This window comes from Thunnus maccoyii, chromosome 15 (assembly GCF_910596095.1).
Source record: "Thunnus maccoyii chromosome 15, fThuMac1.1, whole genome shotgun sequence".
NCBI lineage: Eukaryota > Metazoa > Chordata > Actinopteri > Scombriformes > Scombridae > Thunnus > Thunnus maccoyii.
In genome coordinates, this window is record NC_056547.1 from 3441353 (window position 1) to 3462609 (window position 21257).

The 21257-nt window shown below is 39.2% G+C and overlaps 1 protein-coding gene across 1 annotated transcript in view; it reads left to right on the forward strand.

Annotated features, from left to right (window-relative positions):
• Positions 1-21257, forward strand: part of LOC121912967 (collagen alpha-1(XIV) chain-like) — a 214534-nt gene that overhangs the window by 121597 nt on the left and 71680 nt on the right. The window contains exons 23-25 of the mRNA XM_042435553.1: positions 4119-4235; positions 12162-12311; positions 15965-16039. Of these exons, the coding sequence (XP_042291487.1) occupies positions 4119-4235; positions 12162-12311; positions 15965-16039 (342 nt within the window). The remainder of the gene's footprint in view (positions 1-4118; positions 4236-12161; positions 12312-15964; positions 16040-21257) is intronic.

Consider the following 21257-nt stretch of genomic DNA (forward strand, 5'->3'; position numbering starts at 1 on the left):
CAAATCCTGATGAAGATGGGGGGAAAAGAAGAAGAAGAAGAAAGATGGAGAGATGGGTTGGAATTCAAAAAAAGAGAGAGAAAGATGATTTGAGGCCAGTGGGATCCCAGGAGTGTCTGTCATATTTCTCAGCAGCATGTTAATGAAGCCAACGGACCGATAGAGATGAGCGGACTGATGCCTCAATGTCACACAGCAGCACAAATAATACAGCTGAGGACCAAAGTGAGACAGGAGCTCCTTCTTCTTCTGTAATATCGCTTTATTTTAGCCTTTGGTTTAAGCTGTTTTAGCCTTTGGTTTGAGTTATTTTAGCCTTTGGTTTAAGTTATTTTAGCCTTTGTTTTAAGCTGTTTTAGCCTTTGGTTTAAGTTATTTTAGCCTTTGGTTTAAGCTATTTTAGCCTTTGTTTTAAGCTGTTTTAGCCTTTGGTTTAAGCTATTTTAGCCTTTGGTTTAAGCTATTTTAGCCTTTGTTTTAAGCTGTTTTAGCCTTTGGTTTAAGTTATTTTAGCCTTTGTTTTAAGCTGTTTTAGCCTTTGGTTTAAGCTGTTTAAGCCTTTGGTTTAAGCTATTTTAGCCTTTGGTTTAAGCTATTTTAGCCTTTGGTTTAAGCTATTTTAGCCTTTGTTTTAAGCTGTTTTAGCCTTTGGTTTAAGCTATTTTAGCCTTTGGTTTAAGCTATTTTAGCCTTTGTTTTAAGCTGTTTTAGCCTTTGGTTTAAGTTATTTTAGCCTTTGGTTTAAGCTGTTTTAGCCTTTGGTTTAAGTTATTTTAGCCTTTGTTTTAAGCTGTTTTAGCCTTTGGTTTAAGCTATTTTAGCCTTTGGTTTAAGCTATTTTAGCCTTTGTTTTAAGCTGTTTTAGCCTTTGGTTTAAGTTATTTTAGCCTTTGTTTTAAGCTGTTTTAGCCTTTGGTTTAAGCTGTTTAAGCCTTTGGTTTAAGTTATTTTAGCCTTTGTTTTAAGCTGTTTAAGCCTTTGGTTTAAGTTATTTTAGCCTTTGTTTTAAGCTGTTTAAGCCTTTGGTTTAAGCTATTTTAGCCTTTGGTTTAAGCTGTTTTAGCCTTTGTTTTAAGTTATTTTAGCCTTTGGTTTAAGCTATTTTAGCCTTTGGTTTAAGCTGTTTAAGCCTTTGGTTTAAGTTATTTTAGCCTTTGGTTTAAGTTATTTTAGCCTTTGGTTTAAGTTATTTTAGCCTTTGGTTTAAGTTATGTACAATTTAAACAGCCAGTGATGGATAAACATTACTGATGCTTTTTGTTTTTGCTGTAATTGAAAGGATACAAGTCCAGAATGTGAAACTCATTAAGACTTGAACAATAAGTAGAAATAGTTTAGAAAATGTTATATCAGGATAAACTCCTTGACATGTGTCATCTTATTTTCAACGGGGTCCCAAAACAAACATTCACAAAACAAATGAAAAACAGAACAATACAAAACACAAGACACTATAGTAGATAACACAGCAACACAACAATGAAAAAAAACTAAAATGAGAAAAATTAGATTTCTGTAAACAAAAGCAAAAGCCTGAAACATAAAAGCCTTTTTCACCAGCTTAGATACAAAAGGGACCATAAAGAGCTGATTGAGTGTGTTGGTGAGTGATGTGAATCATAAGGAACAAAAAATGTTTTAAACAATAAGGAAAGTTAAAATTGAAGCATTTAACAAATAAACTGGTATCAGTCAGATTAGCTGCAGTATAGTTGCACTTTCATCTCTGTGGTCTAGGTTTGGTTAAGTGAAGGCTACTAAAACCATTTCTGTGTCAAAGTTTCACGCTTTGTACAGTCAGGCTTGATGGGTCACATCATGGAGACGACCGTCATCATCTGCACAACCGTAGGAGGTTGCTTGTCAGGAGAATGTAGACGGAGGTCACATTAAGTGTTTGAACAAACAACTGATGATGTCATCTTTGGTGACAGACAGTCAGCAAAATGAAGGCTGTGTTTCCGCCACTTATCTGGATCCAGGTCGCCATGGCAGCAGGCTGAAAAAGGTTTCTCATGCATCTTTTTCCCTTCGTCATGTCCTTCAGCTCTTACTGGATACTGCAGTGTCCACAGGTCAGATGGGATATATCATAATGATTATCAATGAATAATAGTAACAATAATGATAATAAACTTTATTTATAAAGCACCTTTCATACATGAAATGCAGCTCTACTTTACAAAGATTTCATAAAAACTAACTCTTAATGGTTATAAACAAACAATACAAACAATAAGATGTGTGAAGCAACAAGTGAGATTCAATAGAATAGTCAAGGCTATAAAACAGTCTGTTTAAAAGCAAGATTAAAAAGATGTATTCAAGGATTATGGGCAGGCTGTTCGACATTGTTGGTCCATAATAAGAGAAGTCTTCCTCCGGCGGGGCCTGGACCACCTCCACAGGGGGTCCAGCAGACATCTGATGTGCCTGAAACACCTCCACTGACTCTCTCAGGGAAAATGGTTCTACTTTTCTTCCGGTTGTCGGAGCTCCTCATCTTATCCGTGTTATTATTATTATTCCTGCCCTCTCATTAAATCACATGGTGAGATTTTTTACATAACATTATGCAGAGATACATTATGCATTTGTACTTAAATCCAAAATAATGCAGATTACATTTTAGGCTCAACTCAAGGAAAATGTTCTGTTTTGTCAGAGTGAAATGTAAAATATACTGTGATGTACGAGGCCATTACTGACTCACAGAAACAGGCATGCTAATATCTGTGAACTCAGAACAAGTGACGCTTTCAAAAGTTGGATGATAAAAGTCCATACATACCATTTGCATAAATAGAGCTTGTGTGTGTGTGTGTGGGTTTGTTTGGGTGTCTGTTTTATGAGCCGAACTCTTGGAGCAAAGACAGTGCAGCTATATATTTCTCTCTCTGTAAATAACTCCATGAAAAAAAACGCGCGCGCGCCGGTGCGTCGGTGTCCTTGAAGCCAACTAGCCGTACGTTTTTTTTAAAATCTGTCATCTGTCATTGTTTTTTTTAAATCTCACACTCTCTTGATGCCTTTTATGTCTTATGTAAAGCACTTTGAATTGCCTCGTTGTTGTTGAAATGTGCAATACAAATAAACTCGCCTTGCAAACAGGATGGTGTGTGTGGTTTCTCAGATGAGTTGCAGCTATATATATATATATATATATATATATATATATATATATATATACAGTTTTATTATCACACTAGTGTGTAAAGAAGAAACCCCACAGTGTATATTTTTAGAGTTTTGAAGATGCCTCAAGTTGCTTTTTTGTCAGAGTTTCAAAGTCAGAATATCTAAATTGTGGAAAAAGGAATAAACATCTCCTGAAAATGGCACTTTGTAGCCTTATTTTCCTCAATTAAAGAGCAATTATCTTTTAAAATTACCTCTGAAAAACACAGATAGTACTGTATTAGAAGAGGTCAAGTTAGCTGTTGAGACTCGTTTGACGCAAAAACTCACTGCTGAGAGTGAAGAACTGAACTTTTAAGTCTGTTTTTCTTTTTGTAAATGTGTTTTAGTTCATTCTGCTCCGCTCTCTTGTCTTTCTTAATTTCCCAAAAGGATCTTTCACATAACAGAGCGAGACGATGTACTCAGTTTGTAATACTAAGATTGAAAAGGTGTCCTGTTAAAGATAATAATGGGGCTAAATCAAACTTAAATCACTAAACTCCTCAGTTAGCCAATCAGATAGAACCCTCTAGTATTCAGTAATACTTTTATTCTGTAATTACTAACTCACAAATCTAAAGAAGGGTGGTGATCCGATCTGGTTTTAATGGTTTAATGACATCCATATCCATTTAAGTTTTCAATTTCCATCCACAGTAAATCCCACTGAGCTTCTCTCAGAAGTGGAACATCTGGAAATATCCATCTTGTCCTTGTTTTTGATGAGTTTTTACAGTCAAAAACTTTACATATAACTTCAAAGTCAAGACAAATCTCACATACAGTCATAGATCACACATATTTTAATACTATAGTTCACCATCCATACATCAAATAAATGATTCCACTAACAATAATCAGAATTATCATTATAATTCAATCCTCAGCCATATGTAAATAAACTAATTGTAACATATAGAGTCTGTCTGTCTCTGCAGTGTACCTGGGGGTGACCAACCTGAGTCCATATCAGGTGAGGATGACCAGTATGTGCGTCCAGTGGCAGCCTCACCGACACGCCAACGCCTACAGAGTGCTCATCGAATCCATGCTCAGTGAGTAACACACAGACTTTACTTTTTCCGCCGCTGCTCACATCATGTTTTTATTTGAGGTTAAGATGAGAAACGTTTCAACCGAATGTTCGGTGGATCGGGTTCAGCCTGGGACGATTGTTGCACTACATTTTGATTTCCATCTCATTATTTTTCTCCCTCTGCTCAAAGGCAAAAGCATTTTCAGAACGTTGGATTTAAAACCCAGTAACTAAACTTCCAGCTCCACTCAGAATTGGTATCAGTCAGAGGAACATCAGTGATATATTATCAGTAGTTATATATGAACCAATAGCTACTTTACAATCTTGTTGTACATGTTTAAAGGTACAATCTTGTGGATTTTGACTCATATTCATATAGAAACATTTCTTTTTTTAAACGTCAGGATCAGTTTGTGTTTGCATTTAAGTGACCAACAATATTTTGGCTCAGTGTCTGTGTGCAGTAAACCAGATCAGAGCTGCAACTAACGATTATTTTCTTGATTAATTAATTAAATCGCTTTGTCTACGTCCAAGGTGACGTCTTCAAATGTTTTGTTTCTCTGACACTAATATTGATCTTCAGTTCTGAATCTGGGAAACACAGTTAACAAGTGTATTTTCTACAATGTCAGCAATTTCCTTTTAGAAGTGTAAGAAATTTTATTTTTTAATCAATTTAGCTGCATCACAAATTTCTCCTTGCGGGATAAAGATCACCTACACCTTGATACAGGGAAATATATATATACATATGCAAATACATGGACACACATTTACTCCTCTCCTGCCTCCACCTCTGTTATCTGCTGGATTTTAAGCCGACAAGGTCATTAAACGTAACTGTGCATCAGTACATCAACGAGAAAGTGGGATACAGAATCCTGTAAGTGCAGCTATGATTCTCCTTCTCAGATTTTCCCATCGAGCTCCTACGCTGCTGCATATTTGTGTTGGCAGGAGGGGAGGGGAGGGAGGGGGGGGCTCATACATACTCGCATTCTTTCATTAGTGGGAGTTTCAGTATGCAGCGCAAGAATGCTCAATTCTCTAAATCCCTAAGCAGCCCGAGATGACAAAGATATTGTTGTATCCCATCACAGACGTGGTGACAGTCTTAAAGGTTTAGCTGTGCAATCAGACACTGAGCCGCTCTGTAGACGAGGGAGGCTTACGGACCGCAGTCCGGTTGACATTTACATTTGCTGCCCGAGGTAAAATACAGGAAAAAAGACAAAAAGGTCGATATTATCTGTTGCCAAGTGTGTTGGGATGAGATGTTCTTCTTACAGGAATGACAGTAATTACGTCGTGTTGTGTCTATTCTGAGGAGGAACGCTGTAAAGAGAAGAGAAGAGGAAAAAAAAATACAGAATTAGCTTCTCGAGAGTCCTTTGATGAAGTTTTGGCAGCACCTGCAGCCGACTCTCTGATTCTGAGAAGACTAGTTTCATTGAGTCGATAAAAACAAGTGTTTCTAGTTGAAGTTCACAGTGTGTGTGTGTGTGTGTGTGTGTGGGTTGGGGGGGGGGAGTGTGAAAATGAGTCACCACAGACGTAAATGACACTCAAACCCAAGTTTCTGAATGTCCGTTAAGTCGGTGACCATGTAAAACCCCGTCACATACCTAGAAATTACAACCATCTACGGCTTAATTGTTTTCCCATTTAAGCTGCATTAACAGAAGTAATCACTGCCTGGATTATATTCACAGGTAACGTTTTTTTTTAATGAAGCACTGCATTTACTTACACATTGACAGCAGAGACCTGAGTTCACATCCTGAGTCCTGTGTGCACTTTGGTTAAAGTTAGTGAAAGATGGTGGTTTCGCTTAAATGCTAATAAAACTTGTTGTGATTCAAGTCACTGCAGACTTTTTCTGTATTAAACCAAGACTACAACCTTTCCCTAACCTTAGCTGAGAGCTGCCAGTGTCTGTCATAACCATAAAAAAAGTTAAATATCGCTGTTGTCACTATGAGCGGATATTGCAATGCAAAATGTGATATTTTAGTGGGGAAAAAAGTGAAATGTGTGGTCACAAAAACAAACATTTTCTCATTACGTTAACAGAAAATGTAATTTGGGTGACTCTCCATTTCCTTAAAAACACATTTTCTGTTGCACTTTAGTTCTGTATAAATGTAATTTCAAGGAGACAAGGTGGCTGTATTTGTCTCTCAGAATGAGAGTCTTATTTAATAAGTATTGTTTGTTGAATGCTTCTGAATTTGAGTTGTTTCTCTCTTCCTGTTCCTGGCAGCAACACAATTGAGGTGACAAGTTGTTCCTGCTGTACCTTATATGTGACTATAAATATAAAGAAAAACTTGCTAACAGGCAGATGCAACATGACAAGAAGACCCTTAGTTACCCTTAGTTTAAAGGGTGACGCCATTGTTTTTGCATGTTTTATCCCATTTAATACAAATCACATATAGTAAACAACCCAAAACATGATTTAGTTTTTCCAGTCAGGTTTCTCGTCTCCCCTCTGTCGTCTGCTGACATCCTGTCAAAAGACCTAAAGTGTGTCTGTGCACTAGACGAGGGTGCAGCTGATGTATGAGTTGGCCTATTGTTAAATATCAGATATCAATCAGTCAGTGTTGATGTGAACTTCTAGCTACAGACTGGAAAATCTGCAGTGATACTTTCTTTCTTTTCTTGTCACATTCTTACATTCTTCTCTGTCGGTATAAAAGTGCACATTTAATCACATAAACCTAGAAATGTAGGAAAGATGTTGTTCAACTTCTTTTTTTATAAGTCTGTCCTATAGTTCACCTGCCATTTATAAGCCATTTCAGTTTCAGAGGAGACTTTTGTTGCTCTGTGATGATTTCAATACTGTTTCTGTGGCTTTTGCACCCTGACGAGACACATCTCAGGGGTAAAAATGAACTCTTTCCATTTACATTCATTAAATGTACAAAATTCTTTATTTCATGTTCAGCATTTAATATAAACTTCACATTTTGTGCAGCATATTTGAAAGATTTCACCTGTATAAATCTGACTGTAATGGTCGAACCTTTGATAGACTGAAAGGTTGGACAGAAATTAAAGAGCCGCTGCGCAAGATATCTGCTAATCTATCAGTCGTGAAGAAATTATAACCTTTTAAACCTTTAAATTGTGGCTTCAAATTGCCTCCAGACTCTTTGTCATTTGCGTAATGAAATTCTTTTTTTGTACTCAGCTGTCAAAAATGACTCGGTCACCTCTACAAAACCTTTGCAATTATTAAAGCACTTTCTTCAGTCCTGATTTTCCGCAGCCAACGGGCTCAGCACCAACAGAAATAATTGTATATTTTCCCATTTAGTTGAAACTGATAACAAACTCCCACACACCAAAATAACATCAAACAACAGATGGTGCAGCCTTGATTCCATTGTACACGTCAACCATTCAGTCACCACCTCAAAAGGTAAGACGGACTTTAAATACAGCCGTCATCCACCAAATAGGAAAGTAATGGCTGTTCATTCATCACCTTTAGGCCTCCAGCAACAACATCGCCATCATTAACGTCACATAAAAGGCACACATTATTGCAGTCCCCAAGTGTTTCTTCAGGGAGCTCTGAGGTATTGGTTCTCTCACCACACAGTTGAGCTAAATGAGGATTTATGTTGGCACAGCTGGTAAATAATTACCAGAAAAATGTGCTCGCTGCAGGAGAAAGAGAGAGAAGTTGTCCAGTTTTTTTTTTTAGAAATGGACGGTTGGGAAATAAAGGCAGGGAGGGAAATTAGGGAGGAAAATTCATAAAGAATAGAGAGTGGAGAGGTGGTAAAATTCTACAAAAATTATTGTTAAATTAAATCAGAGTTTATAGAAATCACTTTAAGTGATGGGGGACAAAATCCAAAATGTATTCAAAGGTTTATCTGAAGATAATATGAGCTTTCAGATGTCCAAATTAGTCAAATAAGATTGGATATCTTCCTAAATTAAAGTATGTTTAGTATAAAATCCCTTCTCTGTATTTCCCTGGACAGTGGAAGGACAGTTTAAAAAAATAGATAAATGTGTTATAAACAGGCTGTAAATTTGATTTGACTACAACGAATCGGCTGAAGCTTCATATTAGCCTCAGATAAACTTTTAAATACATTTTTTGCACAGAAGGAGGACTGTGGATTTTGTCCTCCATCACTTCCATTGTAAGGTCATTATGAAGGGATCTTCTAATGGTCAGTATGAACAGGAGGAATGATTACAGCAAGAAAAACATGTTTCACTGTTCATTTGGGCTCCTGACTGTTGTTTTAAGACTCTTTTAAAAAAATAGTTTTTGTTTGGCCAGTTTGTGTCTGTAGTGAGTTTCAGGAATCTGATTGCAACTCATCTAACGATCTCCAGCTTTACTGGTTCGTCTGATTGGTCACACAGTCACAGTCACAGTTTGAGCTTTTCAAACCTCCCCAAGTTTACAAATAGCATCAAAACCATGTGTGCAAATATCATATAACATCGTTGTCAGTTATGTTTCCATCACCAGATTTAAAACTGTGAAACCTCATTTTGATTGTATTACTTTATTTTCTTCTCTACTTTCTTTTCTGTATTTAATATATTTTGTAAAATGAGCTCCTAGGAGGTGAAATGACAGATTTTGCTTTGTCACAGTTTGTGTTAGAAGGATATAAAATTAAATACAAACACAGGACCTGAATATATTCAATAATTAAATGGCTGAATATAAAGTGAATATTCACCTGTGCTGTTTTCTTTTCTGTGCATTCGTAAACAAATGCATTCAGATTTGTACGTACGTGTGCTGTATTTAAACTGGCTTTATATTGACAGTTTTATTATTAGCTTGAACTTAAAATAATTGAAGTGGCACAATACTGCAGCACTTTAACTCATTAAAATGTTCCACCTGCCCTGAGTGATGAAGCTGTCAAAGTGAACTCATGATGTTTAGTGGATAATAAGTTTTTCTCAGAATTATATTTGACATGTTTGCAGCAGACGCCGGCCGCCAGCGCGGAGTGAACAAAAAATACACAAACAAATGTTGATTACTTCAGTAATTGGATTTAGTCCGTCACTCATTCATGACTGTTATGAGTTTAATTTTCATTTAGTTTTATTTAGGCAGCAAATAGAAGTGAAAACAAACCAAGCAGAAACATTCACATAACAAACAAGAAAAGTCAGGAAATGGTTCCAGATTTAATCATAATCATGAGTAACATCCGCATCTGAAATATACGCAGGAGTTTAACAAACACCCGTCAGTCCATCTTTTCAAGAAGGAAGATTGAGTTCTTAACCAACCCGTCCTCATCCCGCTGTGTCACGCCCCTCTGGTGTCTCATGCGGACGCACAAGGCATCCTTTGTTGTCTGTATAGTGACACACTGGGCTTTCAACTAAATTCAATGTAGACCCTTCTGCTCCAGTATTACACACTCAGAGCAACTGGTGCAGTCTGGTTAGGTTTAGGCACAAAAACCACTTGGTTAGGGTCAGGGTTAGGGTTAGGGTTAGGGTTAGGGTTAGGGAGAGATCATGGCTTGGGTTAAAAAGATCACTTGAAATGTTGTCATGGCAACAGTAAATGCCATAACAAAAAACTGTCCCGAGTCGAGGTTGGAAACGTGACACCCGTGGTTAGAAGTGAGCATCCATCCAACTGAAGGAAAATGTCACCTGATATAGGCGTCATTGGTCCGGCGATGGCGTCTAATAATGACTTGAATGGATTTACATTGGAGTTAGTTGAAGGCGCGGTGCGTCTCATACAGACTGTAAAGGATGTCTTGTGCGTGGGTGTCAGACTCCAGGGGCGTGACAAAGCGTCGGTATTTGACGCCCTGGGAATGAGAACTGACTAACTGAGCACCATTGAGCTTGTTGTGTTAATGAAACGTTTGTGTGCTGAATGACAGATTCAGCAAATACTGCGACCTCTACTGCTCTCTTCGCCCTTTCTTTTTAAAATTCTGAAACTCTGAAACATCTGTTCTGTGGTGGATGTTTAACATCATTTGCCCATAGAGACAAAGGTTTGGTCAAAAGGGCTCCAATGAACCAAAACTGAACAAAAACTACATTATTGAAGGTTGGGTGTCTGAGAGAAAAGTTGCATTTTTTACATTTGCAAAATATCTGTTGTGAGGTGACATGTATGTAATTCTCTAAATTGAAAAAAAACAACAAAAAAAACATCTTAATTCACTGGAGAATCTTTGTTCTCTGGCTCTCCTCCAGAAAATGTACATACAGTTCAGCCTGAAGGAAAGTACAATAATGATGATGCAGTTTTAGTTTAGATCAGGAGATCTACATCAAGAGTCACAGGTACATTACCTGTGACCTACTCATTACCTAGTGAGAAGCTGGTTGTGAGGCTCAGATAGTTTTGCTTTTAAAGTCCAACTGAAATTCAAACTGCCTTTTCTTGTCTACTACAGCAACATATCTGCTCTGTAAATCAATTAATAAAAATAATCAATAAATTGAGAAAAAATCTGAAACAAAAAGGGAGAAATTTACATTTTAAACTCTTTTGTTTCATGACTACATAACTGAAGTCCTTATTTCAATACATGAAAATTAATCTTGAATAAGGTTTTGTTCTATGATTGGCAGAGCAAACGGTCACACTGAGCCTGATCGCATTCCTGCCACACAACACAAGAGCCACAGACTGAACAACAACCCACATTAGCTTCCTGCTAAAGTCTCCTTCTTATCTAACTTACATGAACACACGTCTTGTCCTGCACTTTAGCTTGTTCAACGAGCCACCAAACAATCATTCACTGGGCAAAAGTGCACCAGTTAACAGCTAGATAGCTAATTAGCTGCTCGGCTGCAGCATGTAAACATACCTGCAGATGTCACTTCATATGCTGGTTTGGCTGTTGCTCTTCAAAATCTCTGTTAGCGACACGCTGTCTGTCCGATGACAGCAGTAGCTACAGCAGTTTGTTTACTTTGTCTCTGTTCTGTGCCAGCTGCTGTCAATCAAACACAGTCACCGACACGCCCCTGCAGCTGCTGTCAATCAAACACAGTCACCGACACGCCCCCGAAGCTGCTGTCAATCAAACACAGTCACCGACACGCCCTCGCAGCTGCTGTCAATCAAACTCAGTCACCGACACGCCCCCGAAGCTGCTGTCAATCAAACAGTCACTGACACGCCCCCGAAGCTGCTGTCAATCAAACAGTCACTGACACGCCCCCGAAGCTGCTGTCAATCAAACACAGTCACCGACACGCCCCCGCAGCTGCTGTCAATCAAACTCAGTCACCGACACGCCCTCGCAGCTGCTGTCAATCAAACACAGTCACCGACACGCCCTCGCAGCTGCTGTCAATCAAACACAGTCACCGACACGCCCCCGAAGCTGCTGTCAATCAAACACAGTCACCGACACGCCCCCGCAGCTGCTGTCAATCAAACTCAGTCACCGACACGCCCCCGCAGCTGCTGTCAATCAAACTCAGTCACCGACACGCCCCCGCAGCTGCTGTCAATCAAACACAGTCACCGACACGCCCCCGCAGCTGCTGTCAATCAAACACAGTCACCGACACGCCCCTGCGGCTGCTGTCAATCAAACACAGTCACCGACACACCCCCGCAGCTGCTGTCAATCAAACTCAGTCACCGACACGCCCCCGCAGCTGCTGTCAATCAAATTCAGTCACCGACACGCCCCCGCAGCTGCTGTCAATCAAACTCAGTCACCGACACGCCCTCGCAGCTGCTGTCAATCAAACACAGACACCGACACGCCCCCGCAGCTGCTTCTAGTAATTCTAGTAATGTAAAACTATTAACAACACATTTACAAAACATGTTGACCTTATTTTCGGCTGAACGGAGGGATGATTAAATACAGAATCACTGAACAAATGGAGGCCATTCCAGTGTGATAACGTAATAATTGTTGTGTTTTCACTGCAGATGGTCAGAAGCAGGAGACGAAGCTCAGCGGAGGAGCCAACAGACACTGTTTCAACAGCCTGAATGCCAATACGCAGTATAAGATCAGTGTTTACGCAGAGCTGCAGGACGGAACGCAAGGACCTGCAGTCACTGCGTACGAGAAGACATGTGAGTACAAACACACACGTGAAACACCGAACAACTGCACAGTTTCACAGAAACACAGAAATGTTTGTGTCATTTGGCCACTTTGGTGTGATTTTTTATGATTGATTTGATGCTTGATAGAAATTTGTTGTGGTTTAGTTTAAACATTCCTGTGTAAAAATCTGCAGCTTCTCAGTTCATTAATTATTTTTTGCACTGAATAAAATTAAAAATGCATGTCAGATGTTCTCAGCTGTAAAAAGACCTATGCTGAGATCAGCTTTCACCACAAGATTTAAGCTCAGATACAAACATTTGTTTAGTATTGATTCAACCTGCTCCTGATAAGAGCTGCAACATGAAATTAATTGGCATCTACTTTGATCATCATCATCATTTTCATCATTTTTCATGAAAAAATGCCAAACATCTTCCCGGTTCCAGCTTCTCATATGTGACGATTTGCTGTTTTTCTTTGTCATACATGAAAGCGAATTGAATATCTGAAGGTTTTAGACTGTTAGTCAGACAAAAAAAGGAAATTAAAGACATCACAATGGCCTCTAAGACATTGTGAATGCATTTCTTTCACTATTTCTTAACATTTCATAGGAAAAACAATCGGCAGAGTCGCTGCAGCCGAAGTCCTGACCAATCAGCAAAATCACTATTTATTATCTTGATGTTTTAGACAAAAAATAAGTTTAGTTCACAGAGAATATGACCTGGTTTTACAGATTAAAAAGAAAGTCCAAAGTTTCAAGTCTTTCAAGTCGGGTTTTTGGTTCATGTTGACGTCTGAGTAAAGGAACAGCCTACTTATCCAGACTAGGTGAATTACAGGATTAGTTTAAGGATTATGTTATACTAAACAACTCACACGTCACACTGTAGACGTTTTACAATGGATATACTGAATACGGCTTTTTGACTTTCAGTTTTTTGCACACACACACACACACATAGCCGAGGCTCGTGTGAGGCTGTAACACACAAACACACACACACACATCCAGAAGGACTTTTCCTCCTCCGTACGATGTGTCAAACACCCATTTAAATGCGCCCATGCATGTGTCATGATAACAATAAAACAGAAACACACACTCGTACACAAACCGCTGTCAGCTGTCATTGTGTACAAAAGAAGAAGCCCACTACAAGCCGGGAAGACGATCACGTCATTTTCAACATAAAACCTCTTTTATCCTCATGGGAGCGATGAAAGCTGAGTCCTCTTCCTTCCTTTCAGAAGGAGCCGTTTGTTCTGCGCCGGCGGCCCCGAACACTAATCAAGTCCCACTGTCTGGAGACAAGAAGGGGAGGGGAGTGTTGGGGGTGGGTGGGCAGCTTTTATTTTTATTTTCAGTGATCACCATGTGCAGTGAAATCCTGTGTTAACAGAAAAACTTTCTTTTTTTTTTTTTTTACACTTTTTTTTTTTGTAGTTTCAGCCATTGTTCCTGTTGATTATGTCGACACTTTACTCACCAGATTTACTGCAGAAATAAGAAGTTTAACCCAATTATCTGAACGTCTTACTTGGGAGTTGAAGCGTCAACACACTTGCAGTTTAAAGAGGACATGTTCTGCACATTTCTAAGTCTATATTTTTAATCTGGGACTCTACTGGAATATCTTTAATTTCCAAGGGGCGCAGAACAGAAAATCATAATATGCAGCCATCTTTTTCTTTTCATAAATTCATCACATGCAGGTAAATTCAGTAACTACAAGTTTCATCTTTTTTAAAGGATAAAACCGGCCGTTTTGCATGTTGTAATCAATTCACTACAGATTATTATTACTGGTTGCCTTTTTAAAAGAAATCATAATGTAAGTTTAATAGATTTGTAGTGTTTTTTTCCTGCTTCCATGCAGCTGTTTTGTGCTTCACACAAACCATTAAACAATAAGAAAACAATACACACCAAAGGCACGAGGAGGCGCTGGGGATGAAATCAAAGGCCCTGTTTACACCTGGTATTAACATGTGTCTCCATAAGCGACCAACATGTGATCCGATCTCACTTCCCCGCTCTATATGCAAATAAACACGGACATCATTTCCGTTTTCAAAGACCAGACAAGACAGAGACACTGTGCGCATTTACACACAAGACACAGCAGCATAACTTCATTGATTATTTAAATCTCCAACACGCCGACAGCATCGGTCAGGATCTAATGTTAATTAATGTTCTTTTGCACATCCAAAGCAGCCGTCCTGATAAATCCTGAGCTCCATTATGTCGAGCAGCCGAGCAAAACTAAAAACTGTAGTCATCAATTTGACAGGACAGAGGAAACTATCCAGCTACGTTTAGGTTCTGAAATATTTTTTTAGACAGACAAGTGAGAAATGAATGGTTTAATTTCTATTCTAATTGTGGATTTGAAGAGGGAAACTGGTCAGGGAAACGGGAAAAACAGCAAAAAATGGGAGGTGGATTACGTTTTTAATTCACATGAAAAACTAAATTATCTGTTTATCCTGTCATCAAACCAGTTGAACAGCTTTGGACGGAGGATCCTGTGTCTAGTCTGCCGGAAAATAGAGGACGTCAGCTGAGTAGGCGGTCCTTCAATGTGGTCCAGGATGCATTGCGTTTACACTACTAAAAGAATGTGGCCACATGCGGCCCAGACCGCCTCCGAATGTGTTCGGAGTGATCGGATCTCAGTCCGTCCTCAATGTGTCTTGGGTGCGTTTACACCTGTATTTACAGCTGATCAGATCACCCGAGACGGATGTTAATAGCAGGTGTAAACAAGGCCAAAAAAATGAGTCTTAAACATAGACAGATTTGAGCAGTTATGACTGTTTGTATTGCTGTTTTTTTTTATTGTATTTGAGGGCGTCGATTGATTGTTCAAGCCTCCACTTCTCTGCCAGGCATTTATAATGAAACGTTGACAAAAATCATAGCAGGAATAATGTTTCCTGAGATGGATTACCTTTCAGGAACAAGAAAAGAGCCCTCCTTCTCCAGAGCAGGTATTTGTTTGCTTGAAGCCGCTCCCCTCTGCTCTGTCGCTCTGTAGAGAGCCTCCACAGTGATTTATAGCTTTGTTTTGATGTAAATGAAAGCCTGAGCCTTTCCTCCAAATGACTATTCCCATCGCCGCAGGCAGCCGCTGCCGAACACTCTCTACCCGCCATCACAAGTAATTCACAGTAATGCAGCCTCAGGTAGCTGATTTACTGCCTAAACAGCTCCGAGTAAATAAACTGTGTGTGTGTGTGTGTGTATGTTGTGTGAGTTTAGGAGGGGGGGGGGCAGCTGGTTTATCTGGTTTATCTTCCCACCCCCCCCCCCCCCCCCACACACACAAACACACACACACACACACACACACACACACACACACACACACACACAGATTAAAGGTGAGATGCTGAAAGCAGAGACAGTTGGAGTTTGATTTAGTCTGCAGCTGATGCTGTAATCAATCCACCAAATTATACAGGAGCTGAAATCACAGGTCTGCATGTTGTTATTTTACACATTCTGTATGTTACATGTGACTGTCTGAGGCTCCTCTGTGTTTTTTTAGTGGGGGGGTTTAATTCTGGGGTCATATCGTATGTGGTGATAGTTTAACGATGAATGCATCGTCATAATTGCAGGTTTTCATACATTTATGTGTGTCTTATGTCTCTCTATATGCAGTACCTGTCCCAACCCCGCCGCCGACCCTCCCCCCGACCACCACCCCGCTACCCACAATCCCTGCTGCCATGGAAGGTAAGAGCTGATTTTATATTATTAGTCGTAGTTATATTAGTTTAAATGATCTGATTATTTCAGTTTTAATTGGGATACAATTAACACATTTCTATCATGTTTATTTAGCTTTTGGCTGCCAGCAAATATAAACCAGCTGCAACTTTACTGTTCTGGTTCACTCTCACAGCTCTCATAGCATCGTTTTGGGTCGCAACAGGCAGCTGTTTGCAGAGAAAAAGCCCTAAAAAGTCACTGTACACTACCTGCTCAGCACCAAACGGCAAACAGACACAGTTAGCTGTAGACTAGCTGGTGAACATAGTGGAGCATTTAGCAGCTAAAGAGCCAGATATTTCCCTCAGGAGTTGGTGGAGAACAAAAACAGAGCTAAAAGAGAGTGAATATTGGACTTACATTCACCAGGTGGACAGAAACACGACTCCAAATGAATGATAATGTTGCTCCATAACTGCTGGATGTGGAAATAAACTACTGTTTGCTAACAAGTTCAACATATCAACTTAAAAGCTGATGATGTGTCAGAGTATGGAGCTATTTCCCTATCTATTCAAGAGCGTTGTATATCAATTTGAGAGCATAATTTATTGATTCCACGTTCAAATTTTGTAATTTCTCCCTCAAAACCCTGCCCTCGCACTCAAATAGCCTCTGCTTGTGCTTAGATTTGCTCTGTTTCTGCTCAAACTGTGTGCTTGCACTCGAATATAATGTTGCTTGCACAGATTTCCTGCTCGAGCTTCAGCTCTTCTCCTCACACTCAGGCTGCTTCTGTGCTCATGAAACTTCAGCTCTTGGATTTTTTTGTGCAACAACCCCGTCAAAATCCCCCAACCAATAGAAGGCCAGGTTTAGTGTTGACCAATGAAATGATCCCTGCCTCCTTGCAAGCTTGTTCGCTTTACTTCTTAGAGCGTCCCGTACGGGCGGGTACTCTTTAACCGGGTTCATCCACTCCCGCACTCCAGGGCTTTATAAAATGTACTTCCCTTGCTTTATTTCTCTAAGAAATTGAACGTTAGAGCAGAGTAGAAATCTGAGAGCAGAAGTTTCACAAGCGCAGGAAATTTGTGCAAGCAACATTATATTTTAGTACAAACACACAGTTTGAGCAGAAACAGAGCAAATCTAAGCGCAAGCAGAGGCTATTTGAGTGCGAGGGCAGGGTTTTGAGGGACAAATTACAAAATTTGAACGTGAAATCAATAAATTATGCTCTCAAATTGATATACAACGCTCTTGAATAAAGATAGGGAAATAGCTCCATATCAGAGTTGTGTTCACTACATGTTTCTGCTGAAAACTAGTGTCACTTGTCATGAGCTACGTTACAGTGACTGTTTAACTGATAAAACATCAGCACTTAATGTACAATTAAAGGCCATTTGTTACTTTATTATTTCTCTTTGCTTTATTAGTTTTTAAGGAATAGTTCTGTATTCCAGTAGCGTACGGTCACAACAATACTGTCAGATAAAGTCAATGAAGACTAAAGATGAAATTGAGTGTTTAAAGACTTTAAATGACACAAAGCTGCAGCTTGTTCACATGACAGTAGAGACATAAAAGCTGGAGAATCCTAAAATACTGTATTAATTAGCCCGAGATGCACTTTATGTACAGCACCAGTCAAAAGTTTGGACACACTTTCTCATTCAGGTGAACAGTAAGATGTGTCCAAACTTTTGATTGGTGCTGTATATGATATGATAGCACTGACCGTTAGCAAGAGGTCAGTTTTTTGTCACATCTGTTGCAACGGGGTCAAAATAATAAAACATTTTTTTATATCTTACAGTGCAGGAATTCAACTGCAATATTGCTGTGACAGATACAATACAAAAGATTTAAAGCAGTTAGTTCAGGTTTCATTCACATTTTGCTTTCTTTCGTTTATATATTTTTCTCCTGTTTAAAGGTTTAAGGCATCAAAACTAAAGTGCTTTCAGAAATAACGCCATGAATAGTTTTAATTTATCAGTTAACTTCATAAAAAGTTCAATAAACAGAAGAAACCTGAAGTAAATCACAGTTTTTTTAAGGAACTCAGCAGGTCGGTCGTTCCTGCGTCTCGGAGAAGTTGCCGCAGTTCTTCTTCCGTCTCTTCACGTTAATCCCAGACTGACTCCGTGATGTTGAGATCAGACACCATCTGTTGCAGGACTCCTTGTTCTTTATCTGGATGGATATTCAGAGTCGTTGTCATGCTGCAGATGGATAAGAACTTGAACATCTAAAGTGCTTAAAACCTTTTGTGCAGTACTTGTATCTACAGCGACTAAGTTTAGTTCACTGTCCGCCCACATTTCATCTCATATAAATCATAATGTGACATGTTGAGTCTGAGGTGTGTGTGTGTGTGTGTGAGGAAAACAGTATAAACCAAGTAAATAAGCTTTAACTGCCTCCCACACGGCGACACACACACACACACACACACACACACACAGAGACCTTTGAATCCTGAACAGGTTCTATATATGGTGATGAAGTGAGCGATAATTTCCTGTTCCAATTCTTACACGTTTAAGTACGAACACATAATTATAAAGATAGAACTTAAATACAAGATAAAAAAGGGTAATTTAAAATAAATTGTGTGTTTTGGACGCTTGCAGCAGTTTTCCATCTCCTGAAACATGTAATTCACATTCTTCATGTCTGTCACTCCTGCATCAACCGTTTCATTTTCAAAAGGTATCTGTTCATATCTGTGAGGGGAGAAGAGTCTCTGTTAAAGGACCAGTGTGTCAGATTTCGGGGGATCTACTGGCAGAAATGGAATATAACATTCATGAGTATGTTTTAATTAGTGTATAATCATCTGAAAATAAGAATTGTTGTGTTTTTGTTACCTTAGAATGAGCCTTTACATCTACAGAGGGAGCAGGTCCTCTTCCACAAGGCCCGCCATGTTGCACCGCCATGTTTCTACAGTAGCCCAGAACGGACAAACCAAACACTGACTCTAGAGAAGGTCTTTCATGTTTTTTGCGAGAGTTTCGCAGCCGCCGTAGGATCTCCTGAGGGGAGGGGTATTCATTGACTGTGAAAAATATGGACGTAGTCACGGTGACGTCACCCATTGGTTTGCGCCAAACTGCCATTTTTAAGCCTTGAGTGTAGCGATTTGACCGTCGCCATCTTGGATTAGGCTGTCGCCATGTTTGATTTTTGAAGCCAGAAATAACCATATTTTGATGAGAGGGTGGAGCTGACCATAGCGCTAGCTGCTAGTTTGGTTAGCACAGTGCATTTACAATCTATGGTTAACAGTGATAATGCTAATGCTAATTTTCGCTAGCAGAAAACAGGCCTAAAACCGTTAAAACAAAATGTACTCACTGGAAAAACTGATCATGCGACTCACTGATGGGTCCTTTATTAATACCAAATGCTGAACAAGACTTTTTTTTGGCAACCACAATGTTACAATTAACTTTAGTGAACTGAAGACATGCTGTGAAATAGCAGCAGCTACATCTGTACGCAATGGTTACATTATGTAAGCAACATTGTCGCTGTGGTAGCAACTTGTCAATCACAATGTTGCCACACTCTAAAGCATACGCTGCTTTATCATCTATTTGACTCTAAATGGGACCATAATTTACAAAATGAATATCATGCTGTATTGAAGAAGACTTGAAACTAGTAATTGAGACCATAAACTCATTAGGAAACAGTTTACTGAGGTAATAAATCAAAAGAGAAGTTGGGTCATTTTCTCATAGACTTCCATACAATCAGACTTCTTTTTGCAGCCAGTGGAGTCACCCCCTGATGGCCATTAGAGAGAATGGCACTTCTGCATTGGCTTCATTTTTCAGTTGGTTGCAATCTGCAACCTCACCACTAGATGCCACTAAATCTTACACACTGGTCCTTTAACGAGTTACATGTTGGATTTTGGTGTTTGTAATCAGCCAGTGAGAGAGGGAGTCTTTTATTTCCAAGTTATAGTAAATCAAAGACTTTGTGTTCATGAGACACTTTGGTTTAGTGGATGAGAGCGGAGCTGCCAGATAAACAGAACCAGAGAGACACAGAGCGCCTGCGGCCATACACAGTTATTTTCATAGCTTATTATATTATCATGCTTTCTGTTGGCCTGAGATACACGCATGTTCACAATTAAAATAATACACACAGTGGTGAATACAGATTAGACATATTGTTCCAAAACATTTTTTATCTTGAGGCGTTTTCTTATTTTCAATGAAACTTTTCATGTTTCATTGAAAATAGGCAGGTCTGTTTTTAATTATGCCTCAGTTTTCTACTATGTACTAATACTCTAGTATGCAATAAGTAATAAAATGCAAGAATATTTTCATATTAAATCTCTGGACTGGAGTTTTCCAAGTTGGATTTAACAAAATCTCTTAATTGTCCAAACTGGTTGTAAATCACTTGATGAATGTCACCTGTTCATGAGACGGACGTTACTGAGATTTCATCATCAGCATCATCAACGCATCTAAAATGTCCATATAAGGCGAACTGTTCTGTTCCGTTAGTGGGCGAGTTTCATTCACAAAAATGTTATTATATCATATTATAAATATTGTATTGAGAAGTGTTCCTAATATTGTGTCCACCCCATTAACATACATGAGGGTGGACAAAATATTAGGAACACTTTTCAACATATTTCACTCCAGATCACCATCACATACTGCTGTCGTATCAGTTCCGCTGGGTCTCTGTTGAAAAAAGTCAAGGCCAAACTTCTCTTTGTTGTTCAAAAATCAGGAGTCAATCAGGCAATAGAGGAGAGCAATACAGTGTTCATAATAGACCACCCCGTTGCTCTGAGTTTGGCAACTCAGGGCGTTGTCTTATATACCCGAGGGTCGGCATCCTCTTCGTACTTGGCCAACCACACCAATATTATTTTTTTTACGTCACCTGTTGTTCACCCAAAATCTCTGAAATAGGTTTTGGCCTGAGCTGGTCATATCTGGCATGACCACTTCCATCCAGTTATGCTCTTTTATTCTATGTAACTGCTAAGGATCATATCATACCGTTATTGTCAGAGCTTCCCCCTGGCTCTCTCTCCACTGCCATACTTGCCTCCTCACACCTCCCTCCTTTCCCACAGCAACTCTTTTTTTTTGAAACACTAAGTTTGATACAAACACATTTAAAGTGAAGTTTAACACAAACATACCCTCCAGTTTATCCAGTGCATTAAGTGAGATTCTTTTTTTTT